This window comes from Rattus norvegicus, chromosome 8 (genome assembly GCF_021556685.1).
Source record: "Rattus norvegicus strain SHRSP/BbbUtx chromosome 8, alternate assembly SHRSP_T2T, whole genome shotgun sequence".
NCBI classification, from domain to species: domain Eukaryota; kingdom Metazoa; phylum Chordata; class Mammalia; order Rodentia; family Muridae; genus Rattus; species Rattus norvegicus.
In genome coordinates this window covers 17,800,163-17,823,551 of record NC_141541.1, presented here as the reverse complement: position 1 = coordinate 17,823,551, position 23,389 = coordinate 17,800,163, and the positions used below count along the sequence as shown (strand labels likewise).

Below are 23,389 nucleotides of genomic sequence, written 5' to 3'. Positions count from 1 at the left end.
GAACATTTACAGGTGAAGATGTGTGGACAGAGGGGGCTGCTGTGGGATACACTGCCACAGCTTCCACCATGAGATGTTTTCTACGCTTTGTTTCTTGCTGCTGCTGTTTTTTTTCAGTTTTTTTCTGCGGGAGTTTGCAAGGGTGAAGGTTGGATATGAGGGGAAGGGGAGATGAGTGGGACTGGGGTGCACGATGTGAAGCTCACAACACACACACACACACACACACACACACACACACACACACCTTTGTGTTGTATCTGCTGCTCATATATGGTTAGGTCAGTTTCTAGACAATTCTGTTCCACTTATGTGGTTAACATGGTTGCAATCATGAAAATATCAATCAAAAATAAAAGTGGCTGGCACTAAGGTACAGTAAACATATGGGTGGGGGTGTCTCCTGAACTTGTTAATAGCCCTGTAGAGTTATCTAACCGTTCATCTTTTATAAAATCAATGCCACGTTTTAACGACTGTAAAACAGAGGTAACCCTGCTGCAAACAAACTCGATTTTCTGACTCACGTTTCCAATTCTGTGGGTTTGTCACCTGAAAATTTGGTGATTTTTGTGAGCTGTCACAGACTATGTGTACAAAAATCCCTGTAAACTAACTACAGCTATTTAATAACTTACAGCACCAAACTTGTGAATTTTCAACATGAATTGCTTGAGAGTCATGTCCAAGTCCAGATGTGACTGGTAAAGCTCTGTATGGAGCAGGTGACTGTGGGGAATTGCTGGTCCTGTTCCTCAAGCCATCCCAACACTCACCCAGAGGTAAGACCAAATCTTTGAGGCTTTAGAACTTTTGCTGAGTCACATCCCTGTTGTGTGGCCTTGGGCACTTTCCCAAACCTTTGTGACTCTTGGATTCCCATCCACACAACTGAAGCATCTCTCTTGAGAAAGCTGGGTTCTTTCTGTGGGTCTGGATCTAAGGAATCGCCGCTGCTGCTAGCACGTAGGCTGTAACCTGCACGCACCTGTAGCCTAGGGGAAGTTGGCAGAGCCCTGGAGGCCCGGAGCATCGGCGGTCACTATGACAACCCCAGATGCCTTGCGTTCCAGAGCAGCCGGTGGCGGAGTTGAGAGGCCTGGTAGCTGTGGGTCGAGGAGACCCCGGTGGCATGAGGCGGCAGGAGGCGCTGGTGGTGACGGCTGGGACAGCCTCAGAGGCCAGCCGCGACGGAGAGCAGCCTAGGCCCGCAGGGCTGGTGTGCCGCGCGCGTGTTGAGCCTGGTGGTCCCCAAGAGTCTCGCCAACAATGTGAGTTCAGCTCCAGCTTCAGACCTTGGCGGTGGTAGGACCAGTGACAAGGCTGGGCGGGCGGCGGCCAGGGGTCGGGGGAGACCCCAAAGTGGAACTAGCTGTATCACTTAAGGTTTCTGGAAGTGGGATGGAGAGCCCCTATTTGGAGGTAAGGACACTAGAAGAAATCTAGTGACAGCAGGGACAGCCATGGAGGCAGGCCTTCCACAAGTGAGGATAGGGAGCAACATAGTCTCTCCTTAGGTCAAGAGCTATGTAGAAGGGGGCTATCGACCCTTCAACAAGGATTCCTGAGCCCAAGGACAGGAAGGATATCAGCCTCAACTGAGTTGGTCCTTAACAGCACGGTTTTTTAAAGGGACCATGAATTCATTAACCCAGAGGAATGTACGTAATGATGTTGGGTTTGAACTTGGTGGCATACCACTTGTCTACCATGCACCAGGACCTAGGTTCACTCCCTTATATTTGTCTGGGAAGTAGGGTAGGAACCACTCACATCATCATTCATTTCCCAGATCAGGAAACTAAGGTGCAGAGCAGAGGGAAGGAGGTGAAGTCAGCCAGCACTGGCAAAACACTTGACAATCATCTCTGGCAGTCAAAGCTCACAAATCACTACCTGGGTTAGAATGTCACACTGCAATCCTTCTTCTTCCCTCTGCCTATGGAATATGAAAACAATATTCAAATCAGTAAAGACTGTCTAGAGGCAGTTGTAACTGGATTTCTAAGTACCTGAGCCGTTGGCTGCTGGGGAGGCTTGAGGGCCAAGGAGGACTGCAATCAGCTTCCAGGGCTGCTCAGAGCCTCCTTGATTGCCTCTCTGGGGACTAGCTGAAGCATCTGGAGGCTGTCTGTGCTTGGGCACTCTAGTAGAGAGTTTGCTCCTAAAAACAAGCCATTATATTGATCTGCATCAGTACTGTCCTGTGCTCTCTCCGTGTGTCTCTGTCTCTCTCTGTATGTCTCTCTCTCCCTCCATCTCTGTCTCTGTCTCTGTCTCTCCCCCTCTGCCTCTGTCTCTGTCTGTCTCTGTCTGTCTGTCTCTGTCTCTCTATCTCTCTCTGTCTCTCTGTCTCTCTCTCTGTCTCTCTCTGTCTCTCTCTGTGTGTTGATGTGTGTCTGTGTGTTTGTGTCTGTCTCTCTCTCCCTCTTCCTCTCTCTCTGCCTGTCTCTCTGTCTCTCTGTCTCTCTGTCTATCTCTCTCTCTCTCTCCCTTTCTCTCTCTCTCTGGTCTCTCTCCCTCCGCCTCTCTCTGTTTGTCTCTGTCTTTCTCTGTCTCTCTGTCTCTGTCTCCCTGTCTCTCTCTGTCTCTGTCTCTGTCTGTGTGTCTGTGTCTGTATGTCTGTATGTGTGAAGGCCAGAGGACAACCCCAGCTCTCATTCCTCAGTTTCACTGAGAAAGTGAGTACCACTGATGTTGAAGTTTTCGTGCAGCATAGGTTAGACTGGCTGGATGACTGGCTGTCTGGCCAGGGAGCTCCAGGGATCAATCTGCCACCACTTCAGGCTTTTCTTATTATAACACACAAATAATTGTATTAGCCCACAGGCAACTGTGAGAAAAACAAACACAAGTAAAATGGTCGGGCGCATTATAAAAATCAGCACCACTTGCTGTTCGAAGTCAAGGAGCCTGGCAAACCTTATTATAAAGCAAACCCCAGAGTGGCACCAACACTTAAACATAGATAAACAAAGGCACAGTGTGTGGATTTCCCCTTCTGTCATCTTTTTCTTTTCTCTGTCTCCAGTCCCCACTTCCCTCCTTCCCTTGCTTTTTCTTAATGGAGGACTTTTCCCTCTCTAGCTTTTTGTCATTCTCAATTTCCAAGGCCCCACCAGTCTCCTTCAGCAGTTTCCTCTGCAAATTCTCTTGCTGCCAAACTGCAGTCTGTCAAGAAACCTGCGCTTTTGAGCAGGCAGCTCTTCTCTGTGATCTGGTATAAGCTTTGCCTCCTTCCTTGCCATGTTATTTCCCATGAAGGTTGTGATTCTACAGAGAAAGCCTAAAGTAGTCAGGTTCAAGTAGTGCTGGTTCCTACTCACATGAGTCCCAACCTCGGAAACAAGAACGAGAACCTCAGAGTACCTGGTTGTACCTTTTCTGAGTCTGGGGACATATCTGAATCCTTACTATTGGAAGTGGACCAGGGTCACATTCGAGGCTCTTGTCCTGATTGAGCATGTGAGACTCAAAGTGAGTCTTAACTACTGGAAACCCTCCTCCACCAACACACACACACACACACACACACACACACACACACACACACACACACACACACCCCAAGTGAGACAAGAACAGAGTTTGATGCAAACACAAGAGGTTTATTTTTCCAGCACGTTGGGGTTGAACTTCAGTCAGCCCCTTGTTGTGAGTGACTAGAAGGCAACCCTGAGTGGCTATAACAAGCAGTTTTTATACTTTTTAGGGGTACAGGTTACATCAGGAAGGTTACAATTCAAACTTACTGGATAAGCATATTGACCTTTGAATCTATTGGCTAGCAAGCATGGGCAGATTATGAAATGCATTCGAATTCTATCTGGGACCAGAGGATCAGGTGACTATCAGTCAGTACATTCTGTGGGTTTTCAAGAATGTTCCTGCTCCTCCCGAGAACTGTGGGTGGAGAATGGAACTAGGCCTAGCCTTGCCCTGGGGTGGGTGGGTGTAAGGCTGGAGAAAGCCCCTATGGTCCTTCAGGTCTGTCTGCAGTCAGAACAAGTACACTCATGCTAACTGTTGGTTAACCTGGAGTAAGGGGAGATGTCTACCATATCTTTGTGAGAATAACATCAAATTTCAAATATATAACAAATTTGCTTGAGTTTTCTCTGGCTCCTTGAATTGTGACAGGAACCTCTTGTTCTCTAGTGTTGACAGACACATCCATGCCGTACCTGAGCATACGTCTGCTGTCCATCTCTTATGCTTTTTGCCACACTCCATTTAATATTCCAATCAGTGGAACAGAAAGACTTCTGCTTTTACGAATGGCTGTTTTAAAAGACAGATACTAAACCATTAGTTATGCAATAATTGTATGCAGATATGCAAATGAAGGGACAATAAATGAAACAAAAGAGGAAAGAAATGCTGTGAGCTGTAGGTTGGAGAACCAGGGATGCTCCTCTGAGTAACTGATACACAATAAAGCTGGCACTTACAATTTGAGTGGCAGTTTTACTTAGGCAGAAGCTCCGGAGAAAGACTGGTCTTGTGAAGATGGGATCAGAGGGGAGGGAGGGCCAGGGGTGGGAAGTTGAATCTGAAGATGCAGCCCAGGCCAGGAAGCACATAGCTCTTCTGTCCTCTTAGGGTTCTGTTCCCTGAGAAGAACAGAAAGAATGCAGCAAAGCACTGAGAAGGAATTCTCCTGGACTGGAGCAACAGGGAGAGATGGGGCCAGCCTCAGAGGCCAGGAAAAGGCCCTAAGTCTTCCTTACAGTTAACTTCTATAGGTTTAATCTCTTATTTAAGACTTGTTTTATTATTTGTGTGTGTGTGTGTGTGTGTGTGTGTGTGTGTGTGTCCGTGTGTCCACGTATCTCTGTGTGTTTATGTGTCCTTGTACATGGGTAGCCACAGAGGCCAGAAGAGGGCACTGGATTCCCTAGAGCTGGAGTTCCAGCCTGCTGTGAGCCACCCTGTAGGTGCTAGAAACAATGCCTGTACCCGAAGGAGCAGCAAGCATTCTTAATTGATGAGTCATCAGCTGGAATCTTTAAAAACGAACGCTAAAGATGCTGAGATGAGGCTGGCCTAAAGCACTTGCTGTGTGAGTGTGAGTGCCTGAGTTTGAGCCCAGCTAGACCCAGTAGCATCCACCATGAGATGGGAGGCTAGTGCACAAGAGTTCTTGGAAGTTTTCAGAAAAAAGCAGCATGGCAGTACACAATGGTAAACAAGAAAGAGAGGAGAGATCCTGTCGCAAAGGAGTGGAAGATGAGGACTGAACCTGAGTCTCTGTCTCTGTCTCTTTCTGTCTCTCTCTGTCTCTGACTGTCTGTCTCTCTCTCTCTTACACACACACACACACACACACACACACACACACACACATGCACACACTGCATTCTACATCTGAACTACAAGATCCAGGCACAAATCTGTCTTACCCTTTACTTTGCCCTCGCCCCCAAGCCAAATGTCAGGAACAGAGTAGGTCTTTAGCCAGAATTCACTGCTGGGCGTGGTGATGCATACCTGTAATCTCAACAGGTTCTACAGCTGCCTGTGAGACACAGGGAGAGTTTGCCACAAAACAAAGCAAACCACACCCTGAACCCCTCATTGTTGATAAATGAAAGTTCACGAAGTCAACGAGAATGTTTCACATATTTCTTCACCATATTTAAAGAGAATCCCGAAGCCCACCTCACACACTTGGGAATTATGGGAAAGGATGAAGTCCTCCAGACCAGAAGTTGTAATGACAGAGATAATTCCAAGATAATTCCTCAGGGCAAGCCATCTATTGGTTCTAAGGAATAGCATGCTGTTTTAAAAAAGTTATTCATATAGGAATGACGGCTGGAAGGCTGGGCAGGGTTGGCCATAAATCCATTATGAGTATTTTTCCAGGGAAGACGTTTCTATACTGTGAGCCCCACAAGAGAATCAAGGAGGTTTTGGAAGAAGAACTTTCTATCAAGAGGGATGAATGTCACGTGAAAAGCCCAACTGCAGGTAATCGTGCCACAAGCAAGGGCCTTTGCTAAATGAATATGAAATTGTCTGTCTGATGGCAGGTTGGTTAATTTATTTGTAATGAAACAATAACCATCAAGAGAAATAAGTTCTGGGAAATCTTAGAATGCTTTCTGGCCTGTGTCCAGTTATACCTCCACATGTAGGGAAAAATGAACTAAATCTTCCATATGTGGTTTGCTGTCCATGCTCTTGGCTACTTCTTTCTGTTTAACCATAAGTAGAACACTCTCACATGCTTGGGACACAAAGTAACATCTTCAGACTCATCAATGTAGATTTGCTCAATGGCAGGGGTTCCCAAATGGTACATTGTACCTGGATGCCTAGACTACCAAGTTCCCAGGTGACTGGTGCTCCTTGTGCAGAGCCCCTCCCTGGCAATGACTGTTACAGCAGAATGAGAGTCATTAAACCAGTTCAAATCACCCAGAGACCACATTTTAGCAAAACACAGTACATGAGTGACACAACTGGGTACAGATAACTCTCAAGATGGTTGACATGATGTCCATGCTCAGACATGTCTGAGATGACTGGCCCCATGTGCCTGTGATTCCTTTTCCAATCCCTGGGAGAATATTTATAATCAGGTTTTTTATTATAATGCTCATGGGGTCTTGAATTTTCTAGAAGAAAAATATGCAGGTCAGCAGAATGGCTCATGGGGTTAAAATACCTGCTGTGAAAGAAAGCCTACTCACCTGGGTTCAATCCCTAGAACCTACCAATCCCAAATTCCCTTCATACTGCTGGTATACAGCTCCCTGACAAAAGCAACTTCAGTGGAGAAGGTTCACTGGATCCATAATTCCAGGTTACACTCCATCAAGGCAGGAATGTGAAGCAACTAGACACACCCACGGTCAAGAGCTGAGAGAGAGAGAGAGAGAGAGAGAGAGAGAGAGAGAGAGAGAGAGAGAGAGAGAGAGAGCATGCCCGCTGCTCAGCTTGCCTCTGTACTCTAATTCAGTCCAGGACTCCAAGACCAGGGGACCTTGCTGCCCAAACTGTGGTCTTTGCATATCAATTAGCATAACCCTACCAACATGCCCACAGTCAACCTGATTTTGACGATCCCCCATTGAGACTCTTCCTGGATGGTTCTAGGTGTGTAGGTTCTAGGTTCTATGGTGTGTAGAGTTTATAGAGTTAATCATCACATCATATAAACGCAGAAAGAGAGAACCAACTCCACAAAGTCGTCCTGTGCCCTTCACATGCATGCTACAGCACACACGTACCCCCCCATACTAATAAAAAGAAAATAAATGAGAGAACCGTGAGTACAAAGTTCAGAGAACTGGCAATTTCTGGAGAGAACTATGGGGTCTAATAACAGATGCTGACAATCTCAAGATATATCATTCAAACTCTAGTCCACTTCACAGTTCTAATCAGCCGTGGGAATTTACTCTTAGGTCTGACTGTATTGCTAATGTCATGCAGTATCTTCGAGAAAAGCTTTAAGTCTACTCTACCTGCTGTGGATAGATGGAGAGTGGCCTACGTGTAATGTGGTTTTGATGGCTAAGCAACTTTTGTCCAAGTTATTATAATAGTTCAGATTTAGCTTCATTGTTTCAAAGGACGGACATAGAAACTAAATAACAGGTTTGCTATTCTCTGAGGAGGAAATGAGTGTTGTATCATTCTTACTGAATGCATTGATGTGAGGCAGCCTAAGAGAATAGGAAAGAAACATTTGTTTTTGTATTTTCAAATATCCACTTAGCATGCAGCTACCAGGGCTGCATTTTTATGGTATCCACCAGAGGGCGCACAAAGGCAATATTTCACCTAGAAAAAAAATCTCAAAGATGATATAAAGTTGTGCTTTAAAGGGCTCCTCCAGAATAGGGACTTGGTACCCAGGAAGAGTGATAGACTCTTGCCCGCTGCAGTAGGGCACCCCTAATGGGCCGTTGGTCTTCTAGTCGGGTATGCAGAAAACCTGATGACCACTGGAGCTTCTCCTTCCGGAAGACACACATAACCACACACAGCCGGGAGTCCGCATGCAGCGTTCAGGAACGCCATCTTAGCCATCTAAGATTCTAAGAGCGAGTGTGCACACAGAGGGCTGCTTCTGTGTTTATCTGTCCTTCCTTCCTCTCTCTTCCCTGTTGTGATACCCTTTGGTCCCCACGAGTTTAAAGACATTTCCAGATTGAAAAAAAAAAAAAAAAACACCAAAAAACAAAAAACCCTTCCTTTTGAAGGAAACCTGTGATTTCTCTACCATATCCATCCCCTGAGTGGCGTCCTGCAAGGCTGTATACTTCTTTCTGTTATCAAGGCCTCAATATGGCCCTGGAGAGCATCAGTTTCCATTCCCCTGCCTCAGCTCCTTTCTTCTTGCCACCCTTTTCTCCCTCACTCCTCTACCTCTACTTGGCCTCAAAAATATGAATAACTCACTCTTCATTCTTTTGAGTAAGGGTCTCTATATGTAGCCTAGGCTGGCCTTAAACTTGTAGAGATCTGCTGTAGTAAAAATAGAAAAATGGGTGGGACAGTTCCTGCGGTAATTCTGCACGCAGTTATTATTATTTTACCCACTCTTCAAGAGTCTTCCCCACATCAAGAAGTAGTGCACATTCCATTTACTTGATTAGGGCAACAGTGAGAAGTCAGGCCCTCAAGTGCCATTCCAGACCATGGTTAACTCGCTGACTCCATTTGTGGAAGAGCCCTGAGTTTCCCAGCTGTGCCCTTGACGCCTCCATCCCTCTCCTCTGTCAAGAGCAGCAAGGCTTGCGGCTGCTTCCTGCGTGGTCTCCTAAGTCTGTTCTCTACACAGAAAACAGAATGGTCTCCAGGACTAATCAGGTCACCACCACACTCAAACCTCTACAGTGTCTTTTTTATTGTTTTAAATCAAATCCCATCACTTGGGAAGTAGAGGCAGGAGGATCAGGGGTTGAAGGTCATCTTTGGCTCTATCATAAGTTCTAGGCTAGCCTGGGCTACAGAAAAGCTGATAGAAGCAAACACTAGAATAAGTCACACTCTCCTGCCCGCTGGGGCTCTGAGAGGTTTCTAGGTTGTGCAAGGTCATACAAGAGTCAGATACGTGGCAGAATCAGATTCCAATTAAAGTCTGATCCCAAAGCCATTCTTTCTACGTAGGATGTTCTGGTCATGCTCAGCTGAGCCCTGTGGGGTTTGTGCCACTGCTCACCAACTTAAGGTTCAATGTTTAATATGCCTGATTGTTCGTTCTTGTCCCTGGACTCCATGACACTAAGCTGTTCTGGTTTCCTTCCTGGGACATTCTTTTCTTTTGTTGCTTAAGAACTGTTGTTACTCCCTTTGCTCAACAGCCCAGGTTTGCCGGGATGATATCCACCATCTTGTCCCACTACCTCTTTCTGAGCTCCTCCGCTGTGATCTCACTAACACACTCTTGATATTGTGTCTCTAGGCAGACTGTTTCCTGGGTGTCCCTTAATCACTCAGGATCAGCACTGGGAAAAATAACTCCTCCCACCTGACCCCACCCTACAGTGCCAACTTACTCCTGAGTCAGTGGCCACCAAATGACAGGGCCACCTCCACAATCTTCTTCTTCTCCAGGCAGACATAGCCTACATCTAGTACGGCTTAGATCAAGCTCCAAAACCACTGGCCATGTGCCAACTTCACCCTTCAAATACATATATTTTCTCTGTGGTATATACTTTATCAGAACCATGTTGTCAACATTAAAAAATCAGACCCATCCATACCTGTAATCCAAATACTTGAGTGGAGGCAGTAGTAATCAGGAGTTGAAAGTCACCTTTGACGACATACAGGGTTTGAGGCCAGCCAGGATTTTATTAGGCCCTGTCTTTTTTTATTTTTAAACAATCTTTTTAATATTTTATTTATTTATTATATATGAGTACACTGTAGCTGTCTTCAGACACACCAGAAGAGGGCATCAGATCTTATTACAGATGGTTGTGAGCCACCTTATGGTTGCTGGGATTTGAACTCAGGACCTCGGGAAGAACAGTCAGTGCTCTTAACCACTGAGCCATCTCTCCAGTCCTAGACCCTGTCTTAAAGAACTGAAAAAAAAGGTGCTAGGGATATAGCCCAGTCATAGAACACTTGTCTAGAATGCACAGGGTCATGGGTTGACCCCCCCCCCCCAAAACCTCAAGCACTATCAGATCTGTGTATCTTCAATGTATACAATGTATAATGTAAAATGTATAAGGCCTAAGCTAGGCCTCCCGAGTACTATCAGATCTGTGTATCTACAATGTATACGGTACAATGTATAAGGTACACTGTATAAGGTACAATGTATAAGGTACAATGTATAAAGTACAATGTATAAGGTACAAGGTATAAGGCCTAAGCTAGGCCTCCCAGCTGGCAGGTCAAGGGAGTCACAGTGCAGGAGTTAAAATCTTAGAGTTTTCTTCCCCTTGTCAAATCTCGGAGCATGTTTACACAGGGAAGCATGGGAGGTAGGGCTTGAAACTGGCCTTTCGGGGCCTCTTATTCATCGCTGCCCACAGACAGCCAACCAGAACAAACACATATTTTTAAAAATAAGTTTGACTTTCCTGTGAGATCAACCTGAGGCACTGGCTTAGAATCTCTAGGGGGTGGGAAGCATGCATGGTTTTGTAATTTTTAAATTTAGAAGGAAAACCCACAGGAAAAGGTCTTTGAATAGAAGCAGTCAAGGGTACGAAGAGAGAAAAGTCTCTACAAGGTTTTAGGACAGGATCTGTGTCTTTGGTGCCTGCTGCTCTCGTCCCTTCCTGGCCAGGTATGCCAACTCTGAGGCTCTGCTGGCACTGCCCCGGTCTTGTCCTCCTGCTACCTTCTAAAAGGCACATCCCTGGAGCATGGGGGAGAGGGGTTTCACTCCTCAATAGAGCAGCTGTATCAAAGGGCTTCAGAGCATCTTTTGTTCTACTTGAATATCTCAGCTCTGGTAACTTCTTCACCCAATTATTATATCGAATAAACACAATGTTATTAATAATTTTTCTATCCGTCTTCTTCTTTGAAAGCAATAATCACTTATGCACAACTGTGTTTTGCTTTGGGGGTTTTAACTCTCCTTAGCACCTGCACATGTATTTTGAATGTTTTCTCCATTCAATTGTAACCTTTAGCACTCCTGTGATTGTATCAGGAAGAACACGACTAGAGTTGGCCCTCGAGACACTTTCATATCCAATTCAATGTGGTGGTCTGCAGAGCCCTGCTCTAGAGTGTAAACTGTTCTACCTGCTAGATTTTCTAGGGCAAATATTTATGGTCCCCTGCCTTTGAGAACCTATTCTCGGTGGCTGAGAGGAGCCTTTTCTCTCTAAAGACAGGACAGAGGAAGAGACTGGCTTGAATGGGAGGGGAAGATTTAGGTTAGATTCAAAGAACGGCTTCGATTTCATAAGATCTAGACAGAAAGAGACTGTGAGTCTGTCCTTAAGGGCCTAGAAAAAGGCTGACTCTCATCTTGAAAGGCAGCATCAGCCACTCTCCTAACCGTGCGAGCCAGGCTGGGGTGACACTGAGCTTGGCAAGCCCTCTGAGCTGCACCCCTGCAGACAGACTCTGAGCTCACCCTTTGACAGTGAAATCACTGTCCTTGTGAAAACAACAGCAATCATTTGTTAAACACAAAGCACTCGGGGCTGGGGATTTAGCTCAGTGGTAGAGCGCTTACCTAGGAAGCGCAAGGCCCTGGGTTCGGTCCCCAGCTCCGAAAAAAAGAACCAAAAAAAAAAAAAAAAAAAAAAAACCACAAAGCACTCTATGCGCATGCCATCCAGGCCATCCAGGCCATCCAGGCCATCCAGGCCATCCAGGCCATCCAGGCCATCCAGGCCATCCAGGCCATCCAGGCCATCCAGGCCATCCAGGCCATCCATGTCCAAGCAGAATCCGACCAGACAGCGCTGTTAATACGACTCGTCCAGGCTCTCAGCCCCACTTTACTCTGAGCCCAGAGACTGTGTTCCCTCTTGGGCATTGCTTAGTGTGGAATCTTTTAGGGAGGTACCAAATGTCATGAGAGCATTAGTGAGACGGCCTCTGGCTCTGAGGAGAATATTCAGCAGTAAAATGCTCACACGCACTCAGAATCCTAACAAGTCACACAGCTAACCCGAGTTCTCTAACTCAGTCAGTGAGCATCGTTCTTGTTTTGTGGTTAAATTTGTCTTAGGTTTGCTATTCCTGTGATCAACCCCATGACCAAAGCAATCAGGAGAGGAGAGGGTTTATTTCAGCTTATAACTCCAGGGCCACACTTCGTCACTAAGGGAAGTCAGGGCAGGAGGTGAGGCAGAGGCTGTGGAGAGAGGCTGCTTCCTGGCTTCCTCAGCATGCTTTCTTTTTTTTTTTTTTTTTTTTTTTTTTCCGGTGCTGGGAACCGAACCCAGGGCCTTGCGCTTCCTAGGCAAGCGCTCTACCACTGAGCTAAATCCCCAACCCCCTCAGCATGCTTTCTTATATACCCCAGGGCCACCTGCTCAAGTTTGTTACCACCCACAGTGAGCTGGGCCCTCCCTCATCTATCATCAGCCAAGAAAACGTCCCCTCCCCCAGGCTTGCTCACAGGCCAATCTAGTGGTGACATTTTCTCAGTTGAGGAATTCCATTACTCTTTGTGTCACATTGGCATAACACTAGCCAACACAGAAGTTAATGGAATAGCTAAGCAGATGGTTTTAGGATACCGTGGGGATCAAAGTACAAAGTATTAGCAACACTTAGACATGTTCTCCTGAGCAGGTGCCCTTTTCAGAATTCCAGACCTGCCATCCGCACATCACAGTGCAGACGCCATTTTCCAGGTGTTCAGCACTGTAACAGCAGGATACTGAGCTCGTCATGGGGACATTAAGCCACACCTGGCTCAGGGCTTTTAGGAGAAGCTAGAGTCTTCTGAATGTTTTCTAGTCTGTGGAAATATTCCCACTTAATGAAGGAAGGAATTAAATTAGAATCAGATACAGAAAACTGAGCAATACATAGAATTGGTCTTATTTATTCTTGATCCTTTGGTTTTGCAATATATGTTAACATAATGGCCTTTCATGTCTTTGCGGAGACCCAACATAAGAGCACACAGTGTTTTTTTTTTGTTTGTTTGTTTTGTTTTTTTTGTTTTTTTTTTTTTTTCGGAGCTGGGGACCGAACCCAGGGCCTTGCGCTTGCTAGGCAAGCGCTCTACCGCTGAGCTAAATCCCCAACCCCAAGCACACAGTGTTTTAATTCCATTGCTGAATGCATGAAGTGTATCGAAGATTAGATGGCAAACACCTCATGTGGCTTCATTCATTAGGTTGAGTGTATTCTACTCAGTGAATTGGAAGCGTAGTCACCCAGGAAAATCCGTTTGAAGCACTTTGTGCTAGGAGGAGAATACAGCACTCACTGTCGTTGTCTTGCTCCTAACACTTTCACAGTGGCCCTGGATGGAATCTGGAGCATTCGAAGGAATCTCCCCGTGGGAGGCATGATACCAGGACAGCAGAGCAGGAACTGCTCACTCCCACAAACCAAGTACTACTCGAGGCATGGAGGACTGAGAAGTAAGACCCTGGACCCCACAGCCCCACAGACAGCTGAGGGGGTTCCACAGCTTACAAACAAGCGGTGCACCGTTAAACACCTTAATCACAGGTCACCTTTCCTGCTTTGCTTCTGTCCTGTCACACTTTACTTATCCACTGTCTGTCATCCTGGGACTCACAGTCCAGTTACAGAACACACCTCCACAGACACAAGAGAAGTTCATACCTAACCTGAGACATCTGACTCTACTTCACACGCACAACGGCCAGGCTCTGGGGGAGGGATTGTGTCCATTCCTTTCTTCTAAACAGGTGACAAAAGGGAGGTGAGAGAATTAAGCAAGGACCCGGCAAGATTCTTACCTGTTCCCTTAGTCTCCCCTTAGGTACGTGGGCCACCTGTCTAGTGTAGTCCTCAGGAAACACGAGCTTAGAGAGAAGCACTCCTCATTCCTTCTTCTGGGTATCTGTCACAAATCTTCAGCAGGATATGGGAAGGAGCAAAGAGCATTTGCAGACACTGTAGGGACATGTTGCTGGGACATGAGTCCTGAACGTCACTGGGGGGTGACCCTGTGTGCAAAAGCAGCAGCACACAGAAGCCAAAAACGCTCTCTCCCTGCTCCCCCCAATCTCTTGTCTCCTTCTCTTCCATTTTTAAAGACATTTTGCTGTGTGTGTATATGTTTGCTAAATGACCACAGAGGTCAGAGGTCAGAAACAGGATTAGATCTTTTGGAGCTTGAGTTAAAGGCATTTTATATTGTTGACGCTGGGTTCCAGACTTTGGTCCTCTGATAGAGCAGTTCATGCTCTCAATCACCGAGTCAGCCCCAGTCCATGAACTCTTAACCAGAATACGCATCACTGCGGCCAATTCTACAAGCCCTGCTTGCTTCAGATTGTTCTAAGACTTGCGCCTACCATAAGGGATAGGCACAATTCATTTTTCAGATGAGGACATTGAGACACAGAAAGACATTGCCCAGTGTCACTTAGCTATGGAGGGGAAGTGCTTTGAACCCAGGCAGAACATTCTCAGAGCCCATGCCCTCATTTATGAGGTGCTCTGGTGCCCAGAGCCCAGAGACGGGGGATGTAGTGCCCGTAAGTGACAAGTGGGTACAGCACAAGTACTATAAAAGAGGAGGCTGGGGATGGGCCTGTGAGATACGGATGATGAAGCCACTGAGAACTGAGACACAAGATTAAAGGACAGAACTGACCGGAACTCAGCTGTGAGCATGGGTTGGCAATGATAAAGCAGTTGTCATGATTTTACCTCATGTGAAGTGGGACAGCAAGCATTTTACAGTTGTGTAGGCCACATGATCAAACATTGAAGACGATAAGCTCCAACTTCCGGGCAGGATGATTTGGTCAGGAAGGGAATTATGATCCATAGTCTGAAGGGTTGTGTGGTGGAAATTACTAGCCTCTGCCCATCTGGCTTCCAAGACTGTGCTTATCCACTGGCCATCCTGACAGAGATTCTGGACAACAGGGTAGAGCCAATTAAATCAGTTGGTTGTGGTTAGCCATACACAAATGCCAGGGCTGTGCAAGGCAGCGTTAGACTCTGAGAGAGAAAGTACATCTACAACCCAGACGCTAATCAGTGCTTTGAGTAAAACTGATTTATCCTGTGATCCCAGCTACATAGACTAAACCTGGAGTATCCTCGGAGTTCACTTGCCAACAAGCCTCACCAGTTCAGTGAGCTCCAGGCCCAGTGAGCGATCCTGCCTCAAAGGATAGGGTGGGCCAGTCAAGAAGCGTTTACACTGACCCCTGGTCTCCATCATGCACAGGTACATGTGTGCACAGTCTCATGCATACACGCTCACATGCTCATGTCTCTCTCACCATGGCAGAGCTCACTAGTTTGTCATGAGAATGACCAACAGCTGTAGGAGCCAAAGACTCTGTGTTGAATGTCATAGACTGTGTGCTGCTGCTAACCGCATCTACCTCTCCATGAGTGTGTGGGTTTCTCCGATACATTGAACAGGATACAGAATGGATGACGGGAGCAGGGAACCTAATTCCTGAGTTAAAATAATGTGAAGATGTTTTATATGTATTCCGAACCCTGTCACACTTTTGAAGACTTTTCTGTTTCCAAGAACCCCTGCCTCATTCTCTCTCTCTCTCTCTCTCTCTCTCTCTCTCTCTCTCTCTCTCTCCCCTCCCTCCCTCCCTCCCTCCCTCCCTCCCTCCCTCCCTCTCACTCCCTCCCTCCCTCCCTCCCTCCCTTTCCTCCATCCTCTCTCTCATCTGTCTATCTGTCCATGCAATGTGTTCAAGACAGTGCGACACTCCCAAGTGTCATGGCTATTTGGTGGGTTCTCACGCCTGATTTAGGGACTGCACAGTGGCCAGTCCCCACTGCATCCTGATCTTAACTCATTTGCTCTCACCACTTCCTTATTCTGCACCCTGCTAACAAACCAAAAGAGAAAACAGTCATAGCCCACGGAGCACATGGGTTCCTTATGACAACTCAGATTCTGTTTCAGGTCAGGCTGGGTCCAAGGCTTTTTCAAGCCAGCACCCATATGTGCTGGCATTGCCCAGAGTCACACTCACAGTTGGGGCTTAGGGGGAACTGGGGTTTCTGGGTCATAAGGAAGTGTTGGCTTCCAGGTCACTAGTGCCTTTCAAAGTGTGGCTTTCACATTGTGCCCTGCAGGTGATCTGCCATGAGGACGATGACTTTAAAGTTAGACTGAAATGGGGTTTGGATTAAAGATCATCTCCCCGGATAAAACGTGTTTGCCGACATTGTTCTCTTTCTTATTCTAGGGTAAGACGGACATCTTTTCATAGATGGAATTTCATTCCCCTAATGTCCAGAGACTGAAGAAACCCAGGCTTGCTTCTCTATTAAGAAGTATGGGGGGAAAAGGTTTTACCCTATAATACCAATATCCAAGTCAGTCCAAAGCCATGAAATACTATTGGGAAAACGTGCTAAGAAAAATATCCTTGTTTTGTAGTTTTCACAGTTGGGATGTATTAGGCTTCTGTTCGGCTTATTTGATTAAATGTATCAAATAAAAATCTCAACTCTTCTTCATTTCAAGTTAAACATTATAAAATTGAGTTTGTGGTATAATTGGTGCACCCATTTCAGTACAGAGAGTGATTCAGACATGGGTGCCACAGAGCAGAATGTCCAGTACCTGCCTGCAGACTGGTGAATGAATGACCAGCCAGAGAGCTTGGCTCAAACACAACCCTTTTTATATAGCTCAGTAGAACCCACTGTTCCTCTAGAATTTGCTTACTAAATGGTAAGGAGCCAGGCACTCATGTATCTGTGTATCTATGCATCTCTCTGTGTATCTATGTGTTTATCGATGGATCTGTCTGTCTAATTTTAATGAGTTTAAAAAGAGGTTAACAGGAAGAGAGAAGCCTTTTCACCCATTTCATAGAAGTATATACACACCATGTACATATTGGCTTAGCCATTGAGAGTACTTGCTGCTCTTACAGAGAACTCGACACTCACTCTGTCTGTAATTCCAGTTCTAGGGAGTATGACGCCCTCCTCTGACCTCTGCATCCACTGCAAGTATGTAGTATACAGCCATACAAGGAAGCGGAACGTCTACACACGTAAAATAAAAGAAATCTTAAACATTAAAAATAAAATGTGAAGAAGGGCTGGGCTGTAACTTGGTGGGTGGAGTCCTTGGCTTGCATGTCCGAAGCCCTGGCTTGTGGTAAATATTGGGTGTCCATCACAGAAAAGATCAGGAGGATCAGAGGTTCAAGCTCCTCCTTTACTACATAATGAGTTTGAGGACAGTGGGAGCTACACGAGATGATCCCAAACACCCACAAAAGAAATGCAAGGCAAATATTTTGTATTTGCTCTTCCAGAGTCACGGACAGCACACTGATACACTTTATTCATGTTCTTTTATGCTTGCTTCTCTTTACTTGTTTGACATCATGCTCTATAGCAGCGGTTCTCAAAGTGACCCCTTGGGGAGGTCAAACAACCCCTTCAGAGGGGTTGCCTAAGACCATCAGAAAACACAGACATTTACAGTACAATCATAAAACTGGGGAAATTACAGTTATAAAGTCATAATGGAATAATTTTATGGTTGGGAGGGTGACCACAAAAGAGGAACTGTATTGAAAGGTTGCAGCCTTTAGGCTGAGAACATCTCGTACATTTATCAACCCACTTAATGTAACAATACCTCCAGTTCATTTATGCGTCTTGAATAATTGCAAAAAATTATATAAAGCCGGATGTAGTTCCCCCAGCCTTCAATCTCAGTACCTGGGGTGCTAAGGCCAGAGGATTGCCAAGAGTTTGAGGTTGGCCTAGGCTATGTGGTGAGTTCTAGGCCAGCTCAGCTACAGAGGGAGACCTTTCAAGACAAACAACAAATCGTACCTAGTTTATTCATGGATTAGTCTGTTTGCTAGGTATTTGGACTTTTCCGGTTTCTTAACCTCTCGGCAGCTGTGGGATACACGACAGTAAAGATTCTGTCTCCTGTTTTCCAGTTTCAGGTGTTGTGTCCTCCCTCCGCTAAAGCACAAGCTCATCTTAAGGCCACCCAGACTGCCATTCTCAAATCCAGCCCTGCTGCTAATGGAACAAATTGGAATAAACTGTTATGTCCTGCCCCTGCTTAAAAATATTCACCCAGTGAAGCAGCCAGTGTCTTGAGGCAATGTTCAAACTTTTCCAAACTTAATACAAAATTTTCCATGTAGTTAGAGCACAGCCTGAATGAGGTGACATCATGTGTGTGTGTGTGTGTGTGTGTGTGTGTGTGTGTGTGTGTGTGTGTGTGTGTTCGAGAGAGGGGGGGTGAGGGGGTCTGGGTCTAGGTGTGTTTCCAGCTACCGTCATGTTCCGGAAGCCTTCCACCACTGGTTACTTCAAACACATTACTGTGAGGCAGAGGGTGAAAGCCCCAGGCAGCATTGTCAGTCAAGACACAGCCAAACGGCTCAGAGTTAGGGTAGAGCATCGGCCGATTCCACAGATCTCAAGCTCATGACTTACCGTCTCGCTCCTTTTCTGTGCTTTTGTGCATGCAGAGAGAGGACAATCATAATATATGATGTGGACTTTCTGGTCACCCAAGAGCAATGACACCCTTATCCTAGTCGATTCCTAGTAGAACTTTATAAACATGCTCAGAGATTTCCAGTCTCACTATGATCTTATTAATAAACAAGCCACCCGACTCTGACTCAACCAATTCCCAGGGTTGCTGCCTGCTGGCTGCTCCCATCTGCCCAGCTTTGAGTGCTGGCAAACTCAGAGCTTCAGCAGACACTGCCTCCTGCTTTCTGTGCATGTTACTCCAGGGCCAGACTGCATTTGCAGTTAAATACGGTACCCAGGCAGATGGATGCACAATGCTTCTCTCACCAGCACCATTTATATTGTAAGCTGCCCCAACACCGGCACATAGGTGGTTCTGAGAATGATGACTTGATGTAAATACTTCGGAGCTGCACTTTAAATACACACTTAAAAACAAAACATGGGTCAGAGAGATGGCTCAGTGGGTAAGGCACTTGGTGTGCAAGCCTGTTGTGTGAGCTTGATCCTAAGAACTTCTACAAAGCATTTGTAATACCATTGACCTGATGGTGAGGTTGGAGGTGGACCCTCTTTGAAGCTTGTGGGCCAGCTAGCCCGGGATGGAGCACGGTAGCAGAAACATGGGACCCTGCCTCAAAGCAAGGTGGGAGGGACTAGCGTATTCTAAAAACTGTCCTCTGACTCGTCATGCTCTGTCCCTCCTGGCCCTGCTGGGCCTCCCCGGTTCCCATCAGTGTTACCCCAGCCCTGGGACACATCTCCCTCCCAAGGGCTTATACTGGATCTCCCACTTTAGACAGAGCACCCAAGAGCCACAAAGATTAAAAATTAGAAGTAAAATCATGAAACTCAAACGATGAAATGACAGCATCTCTTCTGGGCTGAGGCCTTTTGAAAAGCAGACTTTGCAGCCTTGCTTCAAAAATGCTCTGCACTCTGCCCTCTGGTTTATGATCTTGGCGCCTTCATGTCACAACCGGAGTGTCTTTAGAGATGGAAGTTATCTGAAGAGGCTCGGGACTTTGTATTCATAAAAATACACAGTGCACACATTTTATAGCTCACATTCAGTATTCATCATGGCCATTTCCATAGGTGATATATGCCTGCCTTGTGATTGTATATATTGTAATGAAATATATATATATGTATATATATATATGTGTGTGTGTGTGTATTCCATGTTATATATGTTATGATATGGCTTTACCTTTTGTAACCATGTCTCTTCTGCAGGGCCTTCTAGTGTTTCTAATTTGACATTTCAATTTCCCATCCACTTAGAGGAATCACTTAGATTTTCTTCAGGAGTTCATACTTTGAAAGTAATAAACCAGAAGAACTTTGAATGAAGACAAAGCAATTAGGTTGTAAGGAAACACTGGTCATCACAACTTCCAACCTCTTAGTTTTCAGAATGTTTCTCAGGCTGGTTTCTAAGACACTCACACATACACACACACACACACACACACACACACACACACACACACACACACGTGCACGCATGCACACACTGTAGACAATCGGGGGGGTCAACATGAACAGACCTAGCCGACATAATAGTACTTGAAACAAGCCCATTCACGGAATGACCAGTATGTCAGGATTCTAGTTCTGTTAAGATTTTAAATAGTCCAACGCAGAAGAGAGTAGAATATGGCTATCAGGTGGGACTGGGGATAGGAAGGGAGCACAGCTAATCTACAGGTACAAGGACTGGGGATATGACTTAGATAAGAAACCGTTTGCCTTGTAAGCATGGGGAACAGGGTCCAAATTCTATGTACCCACAAAAAGTGGACACCACAGTATATGTAACACTAGTGGAGACAGAAGGATCCCAGGGATTCACTAGCTAACTGGTCTAGCTAATCTATGAGTTCTAGGTTTGATGAGAGACCCAGTCTCAAAAAATAAGGTGTGGAAAGCAGCAGAGGAAGACACTTGATACCTCTGGCCTCTCCTCAACACACCCACACCTGTCCCCCCCACCCCTCACATACACACACACATACACACACACACACACACACACACACACACAGAGAGAGAGAGAGAGAGAGAGAGAGAGAGAGAGAGAGAGAGAGAACACAGACTCACACTATCGCCATCACCAACACCAACAAAGTTATGAACTTTCAGATGTAGGATGGATTAGTTTTGTGGATCCATTAAGCATGTCTAGCTACAGATAGCATTATTGTCTCATATACTTAAGAACCTGTTACAAGCGCATACCTCTTATTAAATGTTCTTTCCACAAAACAACTTGGAAAAAAATCACAAGTGGTTAAATCCTCATTCAAACCATTGTGTACGGACAGGGTTTGCTAGCTCGTGGGTTCGCCTGGGTTTTGAAACTGAAGGACTTCCAGGCAGCCAGCCTTTAGTTTTGTCTGTTTCAATTACAGTTCGTGCTTAGAGCATGTGTGTGGCTAAAGAGCTTCCTTTGAATGTATCATTCCTCACATTTCATCCTTATAACTAAAGCAGAGAAATGACGATTCCTGTCTACCTACTTCCTGAATATGAACTTGCCTGACCATCTGACAGCCCTTGCCAAGAAGACTGAAAAGGAAGGTGAGCCGGGGTAGAGACGTGTGCTCTTAATAGACTGTCTAGGCACAATGGCACGCCGGTACCCTAGCTACTTGGGAGGTTGGGATGAGAAGATGGTATGGGCCTAGAGTTCAAGGCCAAATGGGCAACAATAGAAAGATGCCCCATTTCAATACAAGTTCAAACAACAAATCAAAACAATACTGGTCAATGTCAAAGTAATAAAGGAGCCAAGGCAATCAAGGAAATGCAGTCCGAGGGGCATATGCCACCCATGACTTCTAAAGCCAACCTTTAGACTCCTACATGGAACTTTCCTGAAGCGGTGACTGGTGGAAGGGCTGAGTGTGACGCTGTGTCCTGTGAGGGCAGAGATATCTGTGTTTGTTTAGTGACAGCCCGTGTGCCTCACACCTGACTGGCTCACCCTCGACAAGGAGCAGCCTGCATTTACTTTGCTATTTTCTATATCATACAATAACTTATCAGCCTTTCATCTTGCTCACTTTAATCCAACAAGGACTTATTGATACCTGACTGGCCCAGGTCCCCTTCGGAGGAAGGGTCACAGGAATGGGTGTGACGGAGCCCAGTCAAGCCTCCTTTGCGTGCTCTGGGTCTGTGGGAGAAACGCAGGTCTGAGAGCAAAAGGAGGTGGCTATCCAAGTCCCTCCAGAGCACCAAGCAGGTGACTGTTCAAAGTAGGAGCCAGCCACCTCATGGAACAATGTTGGAACCCTGTGAGTGGCAGGTATCACCACAACTCCGACAAGGTTGGTCCGGGTTCCTGAAACTGCACAGAATTTGTGTAAACTCAAGCAGACATGGTTGAGGGGAGCATTGCTGAGGAGATCTGGTAAGTCACTATGTTTTACCCAACACTTAGGAGGCACGGTGTGTAATATCATCATCACCCACAGTTTAAAGCATTGTGTATTATCTGAATACCTGCACAAATCGAATCATTGAACTAATACTCCACAAAGTACAAAATTAATGGCACTGTTCGTTCATTGGTTGGTAAGTATCCATTAAGCACAAGCCTGTGGCCACACTGTGTGATAGTAACATGCAGATACAGTATCCATGGGTGTTAGTAAGAATAAAATGTTTTCCCTTTTTATTAAGAATTTCAGGACACATTACATTCTACACAATATATGTTGTAGCTGCCCAGCAGGGGTAGGTGCTCATTATAGATACTTTCCTGTCAGTCGGGAAAACGCTTCTTAATCTATAGTCTCCAAGCTCTTCTTTGTACATGGTGTGGTAGGTTGAATGAGAATGTCTCTGGTAGGCTCCTGTACTTGAACACTTGGTTCCTAGGTGGTGGCACTGTGTGGGAAGGCTTAGGAGGTGTGGCTTGTTGGAGAAGTATGTCACTGGAGGTGGCTTTGAGACGTGAAAGGTTCCTGCCATTTTCAGTTTGCTCCCTGCTACGCTTGTGTGCTCCAGCTTTCACTCCCACTGCCACACCTACCGCTTGATGCTGCAACGAACTCTTATCCCTCTGGAAGCCCAAGCCCATATAAACCTTCCTTTCAGGAGTTCCTGGCTCATAGCATTTTTTTTCAGAGTAACAGCAAAGTAACTACTACACCCAGTAAAGATCAGCTTCAGACACAGCCCTCAGTTTCCATCAAACTGCACTGACCTGGAAGGTAAACAACCCTTGTCTCCTGACTCTGCCATCACTGCACGTGTACACCCATGAGCAAGCACAGGCTCGCCTTGCTGAGTCCAGGGAGAATCTCAACAACACCCCTGCCTGGATGCCCAGACCACAACCTTACCAGGACTTAGGTTCCTCGAAGTGGCTAGACTTCACTCGCTTTCCAGGCAGAACAACCTCGTTTTGAGTAAGTCTCAGAGTCCACATCCCGTCACTTTTATATGTGATTGGAAATGGCCAATACTTAAGGGAAAAGCCATGTGCAAGAATGCAGAGGCAAATGATTGGAGTGTTTGAACAGCGGGCAAACATCTCTGATTTTACCCCCAATTTCCCTGCATTCATTTTCCTGAAAGCCCAAATTCTTGCTATAATATCTCTTCACGCAAGGAAAGTGTGCATGAAGTTTAACACTGGGAAGTAAACGCAACACATTCTTTTAGTGACTAACAACTCGAGGCAGTGAAATGGTTCCTTTGAGCAAAAAAGAAAAACATGCACACTCATCTTGTTTTCCTATCAAGGATTTAATGGGGC

The 23,389-nt window shown here is 45.9% G+C and overlaps 1 protein-coding gene and 1 long non-coding RNA gene across 2 annotated transcripts; one reads left to right on the top strand and one right to left on the bottom strand.

The window, feature by feature from the left end:
• The first annotated feature begins 1,054 nt into the window (after positions 1-1,054).
• Positions 1,055-16,614, top strand: C8h11orf97 (similar to human chromosome 11 open reading frame 97). Its single transcript, NM_001109289.1, has 4 exons — positions 1,055-1,271; positions 5,869-5,973; positions 13,422-13,547; positions 16,335-16,614. Exons 1-4 carry the CDS (start codon positions 1,058-1,060, stop codon positions 16,337-16,339), a joined length of 450 nt encoding a protein of 149 aa, NP_001102759.1. The 5' UTR covers positions 1,055-1,057; the 3' UTR covers positions 16,340-16,614.
• LOC148003954 (uncharacterized) lies at positions 3,590-14,194 on the bottom strand. Its single transcript, XR_015627453.1, has 3 exons — positions 13,893-14,194; positions 4,452-4,613; positions 3,590-4,281 (listed from the first exon to the last, which is right to left on the bottom strand). It is a non-coding gene; the product is annotated as an uncharacterized LOC148003954 (long non-coding RNA).
• Positions 16,615-23,389: the final 6,775 nt, after the last annotated feature.

Bases quoted from the DNA above. Each gene is read 5' to 3' on its own strand.
- C8h11orf97 (NM_001109289.1), top strand. From the start codon at position 1,058: ATGCCTTGCGTTCCAGAGCAGCCGGTGGCGGAGTTGAGAGGCCTGGTA. The intron at 1,272-5,868 runs GTGAGTTCAGCT...GTATTTTTCCAG, and splicing joins CCAAGAGTCTCGCCAACAAT to GGAAGACGTTTCTATACTGT. The intron at 5,974-13,421 runs GTAATCGTGCCA...ACACTTTCACAG, and splicing joins CGTGAAAAGCCCAACTGCAG to TGGCCCTGGATGGAATCTGG.